Source organism: Lonchura striata, chromosome 30 (assembly GCF_046129695.1).
Source record: "Lonchura striata isolate bLonStr1 chromosome 30, bLonStr1.mat, whole genome shotgun sequence".
Lineage (NCBI taxonomy): Eukaryota > Metazoa > Chordata > Aves > Passeriformes > Estrildidae > Lonchura > Lonchura striata.
The window spans coordinates 5,858,943-5,873,404 of NC_134632.1; the positions used below are offsets into that span (position 1 = coordinate 5,858,943).

The 14,462-nt window shown below is 53.7% G+C and overlaps 1 protein-coding gene across 4 annotated transcripts; it reads left to right on the plus strand.

Annotated features, from left to right (window-relative positions):
* Window positions 1-637: 637 nt before the first annotated feature.
* Window positions 638-14,237, plus strand: TAFA3 (TAFA chemokine like family member 3). Of its 4 annotated transcripts, none has more exons than XM_077789096.1 (7): window positions 638-741; window positions 5,128-5,212; window positions 5,335-5,408; window positions 5,480-5,598; window positions 10,866-11,015; window positions 11,955-12,079; window positions 13,410-14,237. In XM_077789096.1, the coding sequence occupies exons 4-7, from the start codon at window positions 5,481-5,483 to the stop codon at window positions 13,419-13,421; spliced, it is 405 nt and encodes a 134-aa protein (XP_077645222.1). In that variant the 5' UTR covers window positions 638-741; window positions 5,128-5,212; window positions 5,335-5,408; window position 5,480; the 3' UTR covers window positions 13,422-14,237. The 4 variants fall into 4 exon arrangements, with proteins under 4 accessions (XP_077645222.1, XP_021395186.1, XP_021395183.1 ...); XM_021539511.2 differs by having other exon boundaries at window positions 5,351-5,408; XM_021539508.2 differs by lacking the exon at window positions 5,335-5,408.
* Window positions 14,238-14,462: the final 225 nt, after the last annotated feature.

Consider the following 14,462-nt stretch of genomic DNA (forward strand, 5'->3'; position numbering starts at 1 on the left):
TGTGTGCGTGGATAATTTTCCCGGTGAATCCTCTCTGGCTGTTCCTCCTCCCCGACAGCCTTGACGGGCACCGGGGCTGACCGGGGCGGGGCAGCGCCCTCGCGGGCGGGGCGGCGGCGGCGGCTCGGTGCGCAGCCGGCGCCGGTGCCAGCCCGACAGCGCCGGGCCGGTCCCGGGACGGCGGCAGCGGCCGGCGCCGGTGCCAGCCCGACAGCGCCGGGCCGGTCCCGGGACGGCGGCAGCGGCCGGCGCCGGTGCCAGCCCGACAGCGCCGGGCCGGTCCCGGGACGGCGGCAGCGGCCGGCGCCGGTGCCAGCCCGACATCGCGGGGCCGGTCCCCGGCGGCGGCGGCAGCGGGCGCCGGTGCCAGCCCGGCATCGCGGGGCCGGTCCCGGGACGGCGGCAGCAGCCGGCGCCGGTGCCAGCCCGGCATCGCGGGGCCGGTCCCCGGGCGGCGGCGGCAGCGGCCGGCGCCGGTGCCAGCCCGACATCGCGGGGCCGGTCCCGGGACGGCGGCAGCAGGCGGCGCTGCGCCCCTTCGCGCCGGCAGCGGGTCCGCCGGGCTCCGCTCGGCTCCGCGCCCGCCGCCCCCGCCCGGCCCCGCGCCGCCGCCGCCGCCGCCCGGCGATGCCCGCGGCCCCCGGCGGCTGCGGCCCGCGGAGGCGGCGCTGACCCGGCGGAGCGGAGCGGCCCCCGGCCATGGGCAGCGTCGGGCCCCGCCCGCACCGAGGCCACCGGCAGGTACGTGCGGAAAGTTTGGCGGGGGGATGGAGGCGGCAGCCCCGGGGCGGCTCCCGCCGCGGTGCCGAGCGCCGGCCCGGCGCCGCTCCGAGGGGACGCTGAGTCCCGACGAGGGCCGGGGAGCCGCCGGGATCGGCGTGCCAGCGGGCGCAGGCGGCCCCGGGATGCCGGTCCAGGGCTCCGCCGCGGGTCCGGCGCTCCCGGCTCTGCCCGACCGCCGTGTGTCGCTTCCCGGTCCCCGCGTGTCCCGGTCCCCTGCCGCCCGCCGGGGCTCCCCGGTGCCGGTGAGGGGCTCGGGAGGGCCCCTGCAGTGACTGTAACGGGGCCGGCTCTGCCCTGCTCCCCGTTACCGGTGACTCCGACAGCAGCGGCGGCCGCGGTCCCTGCGGGCTCTGGGGATACTCGGAGCCGGTGGGGCCCTGGCCGGCCACCAGCTCCGGGAGTAGACTCATCACGGATGCTGTTTTGCCAGCACTGCGAAGCTATTCGCCTTTCTGGGAGGCAAAGCACTGCTGGAGAGATCCCAGATTCTGCAGCCAAGGATGCTCCTTTACTCTGGAAGGGGCCATAGATCCCAACTGCAGCTGCCTTCAGCACAAGCTGTCCCTGTGGCCAAAGCCGTGAGCAGGACAGGATGGGACGGGGGACTTTAATCTTTCTTTGGTTCCTCTCTCTCTGCTGAAGCTCCTCCAGCCAGGATGGGTTTGCCTCTGGGCAGCACCAGGCTGGAGCAGGGCAGTGGCACTGAGAGCCAGCTCCCTCACGGGGAGGCTCAAGGGGCACAGGATGGGCATGGTCAGATGGCCCCATCACCACGAGTATGGGCTCAGTGGTTCAGAGGAGAGCGTGAGTTGTGCCAGTCCCTTTGGAGTCATGAGTTTGTCCATGCTGTGGGTGCCAAGGCAGGGAAGCAGGAGTCTCCTCCTCCTGCTCATCAGCCATCCCTTTTGAGCAGGGAGAGGCTTGGCGGCCTGTCCATTAGCCCCGTTAGCACTGTGGGACACTGGGCTGTGCTCCAGCAAACTGCTGACCCTGGCTGGAGGGGCACAATTCCACATGTGGCTTTAATGGAGGAGGAGAAAAACGTCCGTGAAAATTGACTGGCAGAGTGGTCCTGTGACAGGCAGAGTGGTCGTTGTCCGGGAGCTGTTCCTGTAGTGTGTCTGTGCTGGAGAACCTCGATGAAGCTCCATGTGGATGATGGTCCATGCCCACAAGTGCCTACACTGAGGGATGTGGACCCTCACAGAGGAACCATCGTCTCTTGACACACTGGTTGCAACTGAGACTGATAGTCTGAGATATTGGGGAATTTGACAGTTCTTTCAGGTCGCAGCTCAGACCCAAAAGGCAAAAGCAGCTAAAAAATGTTAGTGAAAAAATCCACAAAATTCCAAACAGCACACAACAGAATGGAGAATACCAAGATTTTCAATGAAAATTAAGTGTTTTGACGTGCCAGAACACCACTATTCATTTCACTGACATTCCAGGCTGAAAAATCTCAAGTGAGACCAAACATTTGTAGTTGTAATCTCACGACACTGGAGGATGATAACTGTCAAAATAGCAATTTCTGTGGAGCTGTGTTTTCTAATGGGAGTCTGGGCATGAGTGGGAGCTCTGCCAGCACGGAGCACCTTGTCCTCCTGCTCCCCTGAGCCACATGTGCTCTCCTGGCCACCAGCACGATTCCTGCTCAGCTCAGTGGCTTCCCTTCCCAGTGTAACATGGACAGTGTGGATTGCATTATTGATAACACAGTAATTTATTTATGCTTCCTTGGCTATAGCAAACAGCTCAGCCTTTCTGAGCTAAATAGACTTTGCACTGGGAGCATGTTGCTGTCCTCTGTGGGATGGAGCAGCCAGTGGAGTGCTTGGTTTTTGGTCCAGCTGAGAGGTTTAGGAATGTCTCCTGGAAACTCAAATGGCCTGGAGGGTCCCATGGGCATGAACTGGGGATGGGCACCTCCAGAAGGACTCTGGTGTGTGCTGTGGGGCTCAGGCCTGGTGCCTGGGAGCTGGGCTGTGCTCCCTGCATGAAGCAGGAGCTGGAGCTGGAGCAGCAGCCAAGAAACCAGGGTCTCCTGGTGAGGACCTGGCTGCTCTGCTGGAAGGCACATGAGAGGTTTGTTGGCACTGGGGACTCACTGTTGCAAAAATTGCACCAGCATTGTGTCTGCTGTACTCACATCTGGGCTGCTAGATGTGCCCCATCATGGGGCAAGACAGCTGCTGGCTTGTCCAGCTGGGACACGGCTCCTGCGTGGCGCAGCGTGGCTGGGCAGGGTGGCCCCAGGTGTGGGCACTCCCTGCTGGATGCAGTGCTGTGGCACTCACTGCCTCTGGATTCAGGTGAAGGCTCTGAGAGAGCTGTTTGCTTTGTCACTAAGCAAATAGTGCATGCTTTGAGCTGACATCAGTATTTACACAGTGGGCTGTCACGTCTCCAAAGGGACTCCAGCAGTACCAGCTGTTGTATGATCCCCCTCTGAGAAGACTCATGCAGAGCATATTCTGCCAGAACATCAGAGATCACCTAAATACGGGTTTACAGGAGAGATTCTTACAGCCCAGTCACATCACCTCGAGGAGCAATGGTTTTCTTGCACATTGAGCCATACTGGATTCTTTCTGGCAATGGAGGGGCTGGGGCAGGAGCAGCCCCTCATTACCCAGTGGGCAGGGATGGAGTCAGGACAGCAAGTGGGATGCTGCCAGCCTCTCTTCAGTCTGCTCCTGGTCAAGCTGGCCATCCCACAGCATTAATTAGAAGTATTTCCTTACCTCTAAATTCTTTTTAGCATAAAATAGCTGGTTTTGTCAATATACCTTTGGTTTCTTCCTGCACAAATGTCAACACTTTTGATGACATTTTCTGATTTTTGTTTTCCAGATGGGAGAATCAAAGTGCAAAATATCACTTTAAATCACCAATTTGGAACGAAGCATTTTTCATTTTGAAATGCCAGTTTAAAACAGGAAAATTCATTTTTAAATGCTTCCAAATAAGAAATGTCCTTTTTACCTCTTCAAATAACTTCATTTTGATTAAAAATGCCAGTATATTGTGTTCTTGCTCTTCATTAGAGGAGTCTGTGGTTTCACTGTCTCATGGTCCAGAGCAGATAGAAATTTCAAACGTGGTTGAAAATTGAAGATTTCTTCTCTGAGAGGTGTGGGTTTGTCCTGTGCACTGCTGGAATTCTGCGCTGCCCATGGAGAGGACTGTGGGTGCAAGTTTGTCACAGGGCAGGGTACCCCGGCAGCTGCTGCTGGCCCTGGCAGCACTGCCCAAGCTCAGTGTCACCACCACTTGTCTTTGTGGTGTCTTGTTAGTCAGTTATGATCCAGCACTAACATTTTATGGGGGACACAGTTGTTTGCTGGACCTGGTTGGACTCCAGCAGGTGATAATGGAGGCTGGGAGGTCACTGCGTCACTTGGCTGACGCCAAGCAGTGACAGCGCTGTTGCTGCCGCTGCCTGCGGAGCGCCGGAGCTGTTCCCGTCTGAAGGGCTGTGGCTGTAAATAGTGAAGAGAGCATATTTAAAGAACTCAGCAGTAAAACACAAAACCCTTTGGGACTTACATTTTTCCCTAGGGGCTTTAGATGATGTAAAACTTGGCTTCTTCCCAGCATGTGCTGCATGGAGTGGGAGTGGTACGAGTGTGGTGCCAAGAGAGATTCTCGGTGTGTCCAGGGGTAGCTGATACAGTTTTTAGTGTGTGGTTGCATGAATTTGGCATCAGTGCTGGAAGGAGGAGCGGCCCCAGAAGAAGGTGATGCGCTGGGAGAGCAGACTGCAGGTCCTGGCTCTGCCAGGGGCTCTGTGCATCCCACGGGCAATCAGCTGCCCTGTTCCTCAGCTTCCTGTGGGGCCCTGGCCTCGGGACATCCAGCAGGATCAGCCCATCCTCCTGTTTGTCAGCAGGTGGGTCACAAATGCCAGTCCTTGGGCATCACTGCAAGGGACCTCGGTGACGCAAGGACAATAACAGCACATAACCACACACGGAAAAGGCAAAACCTGAAATGACTTGCTGCTTATCTACTCTGGCTCTTCCCACACACACTGGCTATGCATTTAGTGTTTATCATCTGCTTTAATAACCTACTATAAAGGACCTGTCTTTGTGCTCTCAGCTCTCAGTAAAAATCAGGAGCAGCTCTGCAGGTCCTGCTGTTCAAAGGGGTGAGCAGGGTTATGCCCTGAGCTCCTGGAGAAGTTTCAGTGATGCAATGGACACAGGCTCATGGACCTGAGTTTGTGTCCTGAAGTGGGGCTGGTGAAACTCCCAGGTGTCCCCAACCACTCCCAGAGACACAGTGGCTCACACTGATGGCAGATATGACTGTCCATGTTCTTCTTTCTCCTTTCAGATGTGCTAATGTCTGCTCCTTGCAAAGACCTGACCCACCTGAGGTTGGCAGATGCACAGATGTGACCGTGAATCACCAGTAAAAGGTAACCATCACTCACCTCTACTCCTGCTGGTGGGATCTCTTTCTGTCCTGCTGAGATGGCCTATGCTGCTGCTGAAGTCTGAGGTCATCTGAGGGTGGTGGGTGAATCCCTTCATCTCCCAGGGCCATGTCCCCACAGCCAGACACCCCAGTCCTCACAACGTTCAGGAGTCATACCACTGCGTGCAGGAACATTGGTGAGTAGATCTGCACCTCCCAGCCCTCCTCAGTCCCTGTTCCTGCACATATCTCTTCTTGTTTTCGGTAGAATGAGTGAGAGAGATATACAGAGCCTGAGCAAATGGGTTTTCGTGCTCAGTCTCTGCCTTACCACGCTGTGGGGACGACTGACGCTGGCCTCCACGCATCATCACAGAAGCCATTCAGGTAGGGGAGCAAGATCCTTGCTGTATGTGTCACACGCTTGTGCAATCATCTGGGTCCCCATGATAATGGTAGTGCTTTGGGCTCTTCATGGGATGCCTGAGGTGGGGGTTACATGGGGATGAGCTACTTGGTGAAGTTCTGTCTCACATTTCTTGGTGGGGGAGGAGGAGTTTCAGGCTGTGGTGCACACCAGCAGCAGGTGGGCATCTCCACTCCACTTATTAGAAATAAAAATTTGTTTTGCCCTGGTTGCAAAAATCATCTAGGTAGATAGAACAAGTGTAAAGTAATGTAGAACTGAAAGTCTTGGTGGAAAATATCATTGTGGCTCTGAGATGTTCATTTGTTATTCCCAGCTGTGAATTTGAAATTTCCTCTCCGAGTGTTGGAATGCTGCTTTGTGGCATGGATGTGATTTTTGGAGGGGTTATGTGAACCCATGGTTGAAGTTTGTGTCTGGAGAAGAGAAGCACCTGAGAAGCTGTGCTCAGCCCTTTGTGCCCATCCTCCCTCACACAGGAGCCTGATGGGCCAGTGGGGGGACCTGGTGGTCCAGGGCTGGGGGCTTCTTGGAGCATGGTGGGAGGACATATGGGGAGGTGGATGCTGGTGGTACTGGTGGTACTGGTGTTCTGGTGGTATTGAAGTTACTGGCAGAGCTGTGTACCTGGCAGCACAGGTGAACACTTGGATCCCAGGGCATCTCCTGTCTGCTTCATATGCCTCTGCTTGGAAGGGGCACACAGGGGGTAATTTGAAGCCATTCTCACTCTCGACTGACCCCACACCTGACCCTGTCCTATTTCTGTCATTTTTCCCTGACAGTTAAAGCAGTTCTAATCCTGTAATCCCCACCCACATTGTTTAAAACCAAAACACATCTTCTGGAGTGACTCCCTCACCCAATCAGTCAGCAGCTACCTGCCCTTCCCTTCTCCTCACCCTGGATACCCCATCAGGTTGGACAGGGCTCTGAGCAACCTGGTCTAGTGGAAGGTGGCCCTGGTAATGGCACGGAGTGGAGCAAGATGAGCTTTAAGCTTCTTTTCAACCTAAACCATTCTGTGATTCTAACTGGGAGAAAACTCTTCACTTTTTTTTTATGGGATGACTTTTCAGCACTGAATCAGGTTTACCTGGGATATGGGCACTGCTGGCAGCTTAAGTGCTCACCCAACCTGCCCAATCCCAGTGCCAGAGAGCCCTGCTCCTCCCTGGTATCCATCTGTAGGGAGCTGCTTCTTTGGGGAAGAGTCACCCCTGGGACTAATAAAGCAGCAACACACTGAGCTTTGAAGTGCAGATGCCCAGGTGTACTGGTAGCTGTGAATTATGTATAAATCACACTTGTCCGTGAGCAGCCAGGCTCGTCGATTTGTGTGCTAGCAGGCCCAGAGTCAGGGATTTTTTGCTCTCACAGACTTATCCACAGCAGACCAAATGCTGTGGTTTTTATTCAGGAAAATTTGAGCCACAGAAAAGAGGGCAGACCACGAGCAAACACGTAAAAGTTTGACCCTGCTCTATGTCTTTGTGAACAGTTTCTCTTTGCCCATCCTGCTTTCCTTATATTGTAAGAACTTCCTGTGACTGCCTCATCTCTTGGGCTGGGTTTCCATGGTCTCAAAACAAGAATTCTTTGTGTACCTGTTGAGTTCATGGGCTTTATCCTCCTGTTGTCTGCCGTGTTGTTGTTGCATTTGGGACAGTTTTCAGTGAGGTTATGTTTGAAACATAATGCTGCATTCTCAGTGGCAGTGACATTTGTTTCTAAGGAAGCTGCAGTTCTGTTTCTATGTGGAGTTGAACAGGGATAACTGTGTCACTGGTGCTTGAGACCCTCAGAGTCAGAGATGCTGAGGGACAGATACATCCAGAGCTTTCATCCCATTAAAGAATTGTGTTTATTCACAGGTAGAACCACCTAAAAATTATCCATAGCAGAGGAAGGTCTTTAATTGTGACCTCAAACTTAAACATTTCTTGAAAAGAGAGTCCATATGCTAACCCTCTGCTGTCCAGGGACACATCTGACTGTGGCAACCAGGACTGATAATAGAATTACAGAATATCTCGAGTTGGAAGATGTCCCCAAGGATCGTTAAGTCCAGCTCCTGGCCCTGCACACAAATCAGAACATGTGCCTGAGATTCCTTGTGCCCACCCAGCACATGGAGATGCTGCTTTGTCCAAGCAAAGCACTGCTTCCTGCAGAATGTGGTTGGATTTAAAGAGCCTCATGAATCAAGCCCAGTCACTTGGAAACAGAATAGGAGACTCCTTGGTGAAGAATGATTCACCAGCAGTTTAATCCCCTTTGTAACAGAGTGAGGTCTTCGTGATGAACAAGGCTGGAATGTCTGGGTCCAGCTCCCACAAAGGCGGCCCCAGCACCTTCTAAAGCTGATAATCAAAGGGCCGTCTTTGCCTTTATGCTCATCACTCAACCTGAAGCAGAAGTAAAAAGGCATTTAAGTCAGCTGGGATTTTTTTCTTTTGGGAAATGAAGTTCTCTGGGCATTGCCTGGCACTTAGATGCATCCAGCTTCTCTTCATTTTGTAGCTCTCCACCAGCAAGCAGTATTTTACACTGAACATGTGGAGTGGTGCCCACGCTCCCTGAGACACTCAAATGTGTCATTTCAGGTTATGCCATAAAAATCCCATGTTCTGCTGCTCATTTAAAGGTCAGTCAGAGTAGGACAGCATTTTTATTTTATTTTTGCAGGCAGGATTCAAAAGCCTTTTGCTCTTACAATCCTTCATGGTTCCACGAGATAAGCTGTGTCTTTTAAAAAAGGGTTCCAGCGGGGAAATACCAGTTAAATGGGAGGGAGAAGCATGCCAGAAGCTCTGGAACTTATCCCAGGCTCTTGGGAGGTTTCCTGCTGTCGGTGTTAAACACACCATCCATCTGATATGCATTTTGTTCCAAGTTCCCTGCTGCTCAGCAAAAGGACAAGCAGCTGCAGGGAGCTCTGGAGCCCGTTGCTCGCACTGCACGTGGGCTCAGCCTCTCTGCTCGCACTTCCCAGGCATGGGACGTGAAAACCCCGCGTGGCAGGGAGTCTCTCGTGTGGCAGGGAGCCTCTCGTGTGGCACGGAGCCTCTTGCATGGCACGGAGCCTCTCGTGTGGCAGGGAGCCTCTCGTGTGGCACGGAGCCTCTCATGTGGCACGGAGCCTCTCGTGTGGCAGGGAGCCTCTCACGCTGCTGTCCTGCTGGTGTCCCTTGGTGTGGGGATGCTCATCTCCTCTGCAGTGAGGAAGCAGCAGTGTCTCCTGCTGACATCCTGGAAATCACTGTATCTGAGGCAGAGGGGTTTCTTTGCTCTCAGTTACATCTCCCCAAGCTCCTGTGCTCACGTGAATGCTGGGGGCTGGCGTAGTTCATGTTCCCTGTGGGCCAGGGGTGGGAAAACAAATGAATCTGGTGTGTAGGAGCTGAGGTGCATTTTGCCAGCTGGGATGGCCCTTACCTGGCTGTCCATGGGCACGTCACCTCCGCTCAGATGCCATGGCCCGAGAAGGGGATGCACTGTGTCCTGCTGCCAGGGCTGGGGCTGGTACCTGGAGGGGGCAAATTTCCAGTGGCATCGTGTCCTAGGGCAGGGTGCCGGATGGTCAGAGGCCAGTGCAATGGGAAATGGTTTTGAACTGGAAGGAGACAAGATTTGATTAGATGTTCAGAAGAAATTCTTCTCTGTGAGGGTGGTGGCATAGACTGCCCTTGAACGCATTCCTGGAAGTGCTCAAGGCCAGGCTGGATGGGGTTTGGAGTAACCTAGTTGAGTGGAAGATGTCCCTGCCCATGGCAGGGTGTGGAATAAGATGTTTCTTAAGCTCCTTTCCAACCCTAACCAGTTTCTGATTCTACAGTTCCAAGACCTTCAGGGAAATGGAAGTATTTTGTGGCCTGAGAGGAAGATGGTTCCTGGGGCTGCGTGCTGCTTCTTCAGCTCTGTCATCAGTAGGGCCCTTGCTGTGAGGCTGTGTGTGCCCCAAGGGGGCTGCTGGGTTGGGCCAAGGGCTGTGGGGCTGTGCCAGGGCTGTGGGGCTGTGCCAGGGGCTGTGCCAGGGGCTGTGGGGCTGTGCCAGGAGCTGTGGGGCTGTGCCAGGGGCTGTGGGGCTGTGCCAGGGCTGTGGGGTACCTGCCCCACACAGGCAGCTCTTCCTGGGCAGGGACTCTGAGGCTGCAGTGCCCCACACTCAGGTAGCTGCAGTAAGGCAGAGGGAGTCAAACTTCTCTTTATCTCTGAGCTGCACCTTTCCGAGCAAATTAAAAGGGCTTTGACACGTTAGCAAACTGCTATTGCATGGTTGTAATGACCGATTTCTCAGTTCTGCCTGACTCTCCCTCGGCTGAACCTTTTAAAATTAGCTGAAAATGAGCAGCCGAAGAGCAGGACTGCAAGGGAGCGGAGGGGTTGCCTGGGCAGCCCTCCCGGGAAGAGCTCTGCTAATGAAGCTTTTCTGAAAATGAATCAAACCTGTAACTACCTGTGAACACTGAGACTTGAGGGTGGAAAATTCCCTGGTGAGGTGCACGGGTTGGAAGAGTGACTCCTTGTGGTCCTGGACCACAGTGTGATAGGAATGTGGGCTCATAGGCAGCAAAGCCAAGGATCTCTACTTCTTTCTCAGATTATTTGAAAAATCCCATGAAGCATAAAGAAAGGGGAAAACAGTCATGTTTGTTCTGAAAAGAGTTGCTTTCTTTTTAGCTTTCACCGAAGTCTACCATTTCTGTATACATAAAGAATGGAATTCATTATTAAAGCTGAATTACTATGGCATTTCAAAGAGAAGATAAAATCTGTGGCCAGAGATATTATTACGAAATATTCCATATAATAATTGTGTGATTATTATGGACAGAAATGAAAGTAAGTGTTCATTAAAAGAAAATGACCATGAAATAGCAGTAAATGAAGTAAATTAAAGAGATGGTGATTGCATAACCCGTCCTGCCCGTGTGCGGTGGTGTGGGCACAGGGATGTGAGGGCAATTAGGAGTAAGAGCTCAGATATAAGAGGTGTGCAGCAGGCACCACACTTTTCCTTGCAGGTGAGCTGGGAAGATGCTGGGCCCAGACACCTGTATGCCACCAGCAGCCCCGGGCGCGATTCCAGAGGCCAGGACAGCGCTGCACATACTGGGCTCTCCTGGTGCCTTGGTCACAGCTCACCCCAGCAGGGCTGCCCAGGGCGGTGGGCAGGAGATGGGCTGAGCTCTCTGAGATGTCCTGGTGGCTGTTTCTCTTCCAGTGCACGTAGAGCCAGGCACATGCGAAGTCATCGCAGCTCACCGGTGCTGCAATAAGAACAAGATCGAGGAGCGCTCCCAGACGGTGAAATGCTCCTGTTTCCCAGGACAGGTGGCAGGGACAACACGAGCGGCTCCCTCCTGCGTGGACGGTGAGTACCCCATGGTGCAGCCCCTTCCTTTTCAATCCCCGACCTCATCTTCACCTTTAAACAGGTGTGGGGTTTCCATGTCCCTGGCATTAACAGAGGAGACCTGCCCTGGCATCCTGCAGCAGAGCAGTGGGAAAGCGGGCACATTCAGGGGACACTCTCATTGGAGACTCAGTTGGTGGCTGTCATACTCCACTCTGTGCAGCCCTGGGCTGTGTGCTGTGGGGGAGTTACTGGGGTCACTGTGCTGGGGTCAGGTCTGCAGCACCGATCCCTGGCACATCTCCTCACCCTGCTGCCACAGCTGGAAGCAGGAATATGATTCCAGCCATGCAGCATTTTTGCCTGTGAGGAGCACCAATCATACAAACGGTATGTTTTATTGAATGCCATCATCTGCCATGACCAAAGAGCCATCAGGAGCACTGCCAGCCCCTGCCAGCATGGATTTGTTTGACAGCCAGTGCCCTGTGACTGAAGTTCTGTGCAACACCAAGTAATGCCAGAATAAATTACCAGGGAAGGCTCTTGTTGTTCCCAGCTGCTCAGGTCATATTGTTCCCAAAGAGAGCCCACTCTGGTTGCCCAAACTGGAGCCATGAATCACACGACCCTATTAGGGCAGAGTGGTAGGAGACAATCACTTTGCTCTGTAAGTGGAGCCTGAAACAGGTTCTTGAACAGCACTGCTCTCCCTAGGAGCAAGGACACTGGTCTTTTTTTCCTTGGATAGTGAGAGAAAACAGGGTGTTCTGGAGGCAGGTGGAGCAGTTGGGTCAGGTGAGGCCAGGAAGGTGACAAGCAGCTCCTTGTCCAGGGCTGAGCTGTGAGCTGTGCTGGAGAGAGGGGCTGCATCTCCCGGTGTCACCCAAAGGTGGGCAGAGCTGGTCCTCATAGCCTGTGCTGCAGCCTGGCCGCTGATCCCCTCCTCTCCCCCAGCCTCCATCGTGCTGCAGAAGTGGTGGTGCCAGATGGAGCCGTGTCTCGACGGGGAGGAATGCAAAGTGCTGCCTGACCTCTCGGGATGGAGCTGCAGCAGTGGCAACAAAGTGAAGACGACCAAGGTACCTCCCTGTCAGGTGATGGGAGGAGCCCAGGTGTGCCTTCCACAGCCTGGACAAGCAAGCAAAAGTCAGGAGAGCACCCACAGTTCTGTGGGGAAGGAGAGAGCTGCAGATCCTTCAGGGCACACACTGATAATGACTCACCGAAGCAGAGCAGAGGGTCTGGGCTGTGCACTTGTCACTGGTGCTGGAGGGGCTGGCAGGCATACCACAGCCCTGAGTGGATCCCAGAGCTTTTCCCATTGATCATTCTTGCTAGAAGGTTTGGTGTTGGATGGCTCAACCGTGAGCAGACATCCTAGGTGTGTCTGTGTAACATCCCAGGGCTCCCAGAGTGTCCAGGTTGCCCCAGCACCACCCGCTGCTCCGGGGCCACACATTGCCCTTCCCAACCCAGTGGCACAGCCCTGAATCTGTCCCTGTTCCCCATCTGAGGCAGTCATTTGTGACAGAGCACTACACAATTATTATTTTCATGGCTTGCTGAATGCCCCAAAGAACAAGGTGTAATTAAAATTTTATCAAACTCATTAGCAATTACATATATGCCATAGTTAATCAGTTGCATAATTTTGTAATCATTGTTCGTAGTGTTGAGTGTAATTATTCCTTATGCTTTCATTTTCCTCGCCCCACATCCCCCATCATAAAATTTTTGTATTAAGCAATGTCAGGATTTTTTTCATTGCTGCTATTACTTTTGTGCACAGAAAGCACTTTCATGCTGAAGTGTTTTTATGGATATCCAAAAAGGTTCCTTCATCCCTGAGCACCCATCACTGACCAGAAGCTACAGCATTACATTGAGCTAGTTGTCTTTTTCCCCTTTTAGTGTTGTTTGATTGGTTTCCCCCAGCAACTAACTTAGCACAAAGCCTCTACTCTGGCTTTGCTGTCTTGAATTCTCACTGAGATTGTTCCCATCTGGAATGGGAGTAGGACTCAGGAGCTTCTGCGCTCCTGCCTCATCCAGCAGACCCCTCCATGGCCAACCTCCTTTTGGGTGCCATGTCCTCCTTAGGGAGCTGGCAGTTTGGGAACACAGATCTGTATTTTCAAAAGGACTTCTAGTAACTTTGGATGACTTTAGTGACTTTGGAATGGCGCCAAAGGGCTGGATTTGCATCTCAGTGCCCTATGCCCTCAGTGGGAGCTGCAGCCGGAGCACAAAAATCACAAACCATCCTTAAGGTGACATTTGGAATGGCCACTCCATTAAATGAAAGTAAAGAGCCAATCTTATTTGCACCTCTTGAGGCTGTTTGCTGATAATTCATGGATGGGGAATCAGCTGGGATCAGCATCGGATAATTTCTCCTCTCCTCCACAGGTCACTCGATAGCCTCCGTGCAGCGTGGCACTGGCTGAGCAGCCTTGCTGTGGGTCCTGGTGCTCCCGTGAGCAGCAGGATGTGGCGCAGTGCCTGCAGAGGTGGGATGCTCCAGGGCCACCACGCTGCACCCGTCAGTAGGACTGTGACAGCTGCTGGATCAGAGCATCTGCTGCACCCCAGCTTCCCTGGAGGCTGCAGGCAGGGATCCCAGTGCAGCTGCCAGAATCCCATCACTCCACAGTTTCCTCCTTTTCTGTGGACACATTCACCAACCAAGAAATGGGCTTGTTTTCTAATCCTCCTAAATAAAATACTCCCACTGTATAAGGGTTGACAATGCAGAGACTGACAGGCAGCAGGCCTCCAAAATGGGCTTTAATCTGAATAGCTGAAATCCTTGCTGTGAGTCGCCTTTCCCTATCTCCCAAGATGCTGAATCCAAGTTGCAGTCAGGAACTCTGCCCTTGGAGTCTGGGCTTTCCCTGCCCCACCACCTTCCTGCTATGACCACATGCAGCAGATGTGACAGCGTAGTCAGAGGGTTGCCTGACACCCTGTTGACTCCCAGGGATGGTGAGACGTCTCCATGGTGCATGCTGCTGGTTTCTTCTTTCTCAGTAATTGCATTAATCAGGTTGCAATTTTAATGTTTTCCACTGTGCAGATCCCAGGCACTGAGTTTCTGCTTGTTTTTGCAATTGAATTTCAGACTTGTGTGAGGCGATCTCTCTGTCTGCAGCTTTGGGGTGTCTGGGGCATCAGACAGAGCCTCAGACCAAGCTAGATTTTGTTGTAGTAATCCAAAATAAAGAAAAATGTACCACCTCCTGGCCCTGAGCTCATGACCTTCTCCAGGACACACCATTTCCTGTGGTGCAGCCACTCAGGATGGGGGAGAATGAGCTCTGTGCCCCCGATGTCAGAGTGCTTGGGACCCTGGGGCTGTGGGACCAACACCTCCAGCCCTGCTCTGGGACTGCTCTGGAGCACTGCAGGGGATGTGCTGGTGCAGGAGGGGCTGGAGATGGTGTCAGGACCATGGCAGTGAGG

Excerpts from the sequence above, each read along its gene's own strand:
- TAFA3 (XM_077789096.1), top strand. The coding sequence starts at position 5,481 with ATGAGTGAGAGAGATATACAGAGCCTGAGCAAATGGGTTTTCGTGCTC. Across the intron at positions 5,599-10,865 it reads TCATCACAGAAGCCATTCAG|TGCACGTAGAGCCAGGCACA; the intron begins GTAGGGGAGCAA and ends TTTCTCTTCCAG. Across the intron at positions 11,016-11,954 it reads GGCTCCCTCCTGCGTGGACG|CCTCCATCGTGCTGCAGAAG; the intron begins GTGAGTACCCCA and ends CCTCTCCCCCAG.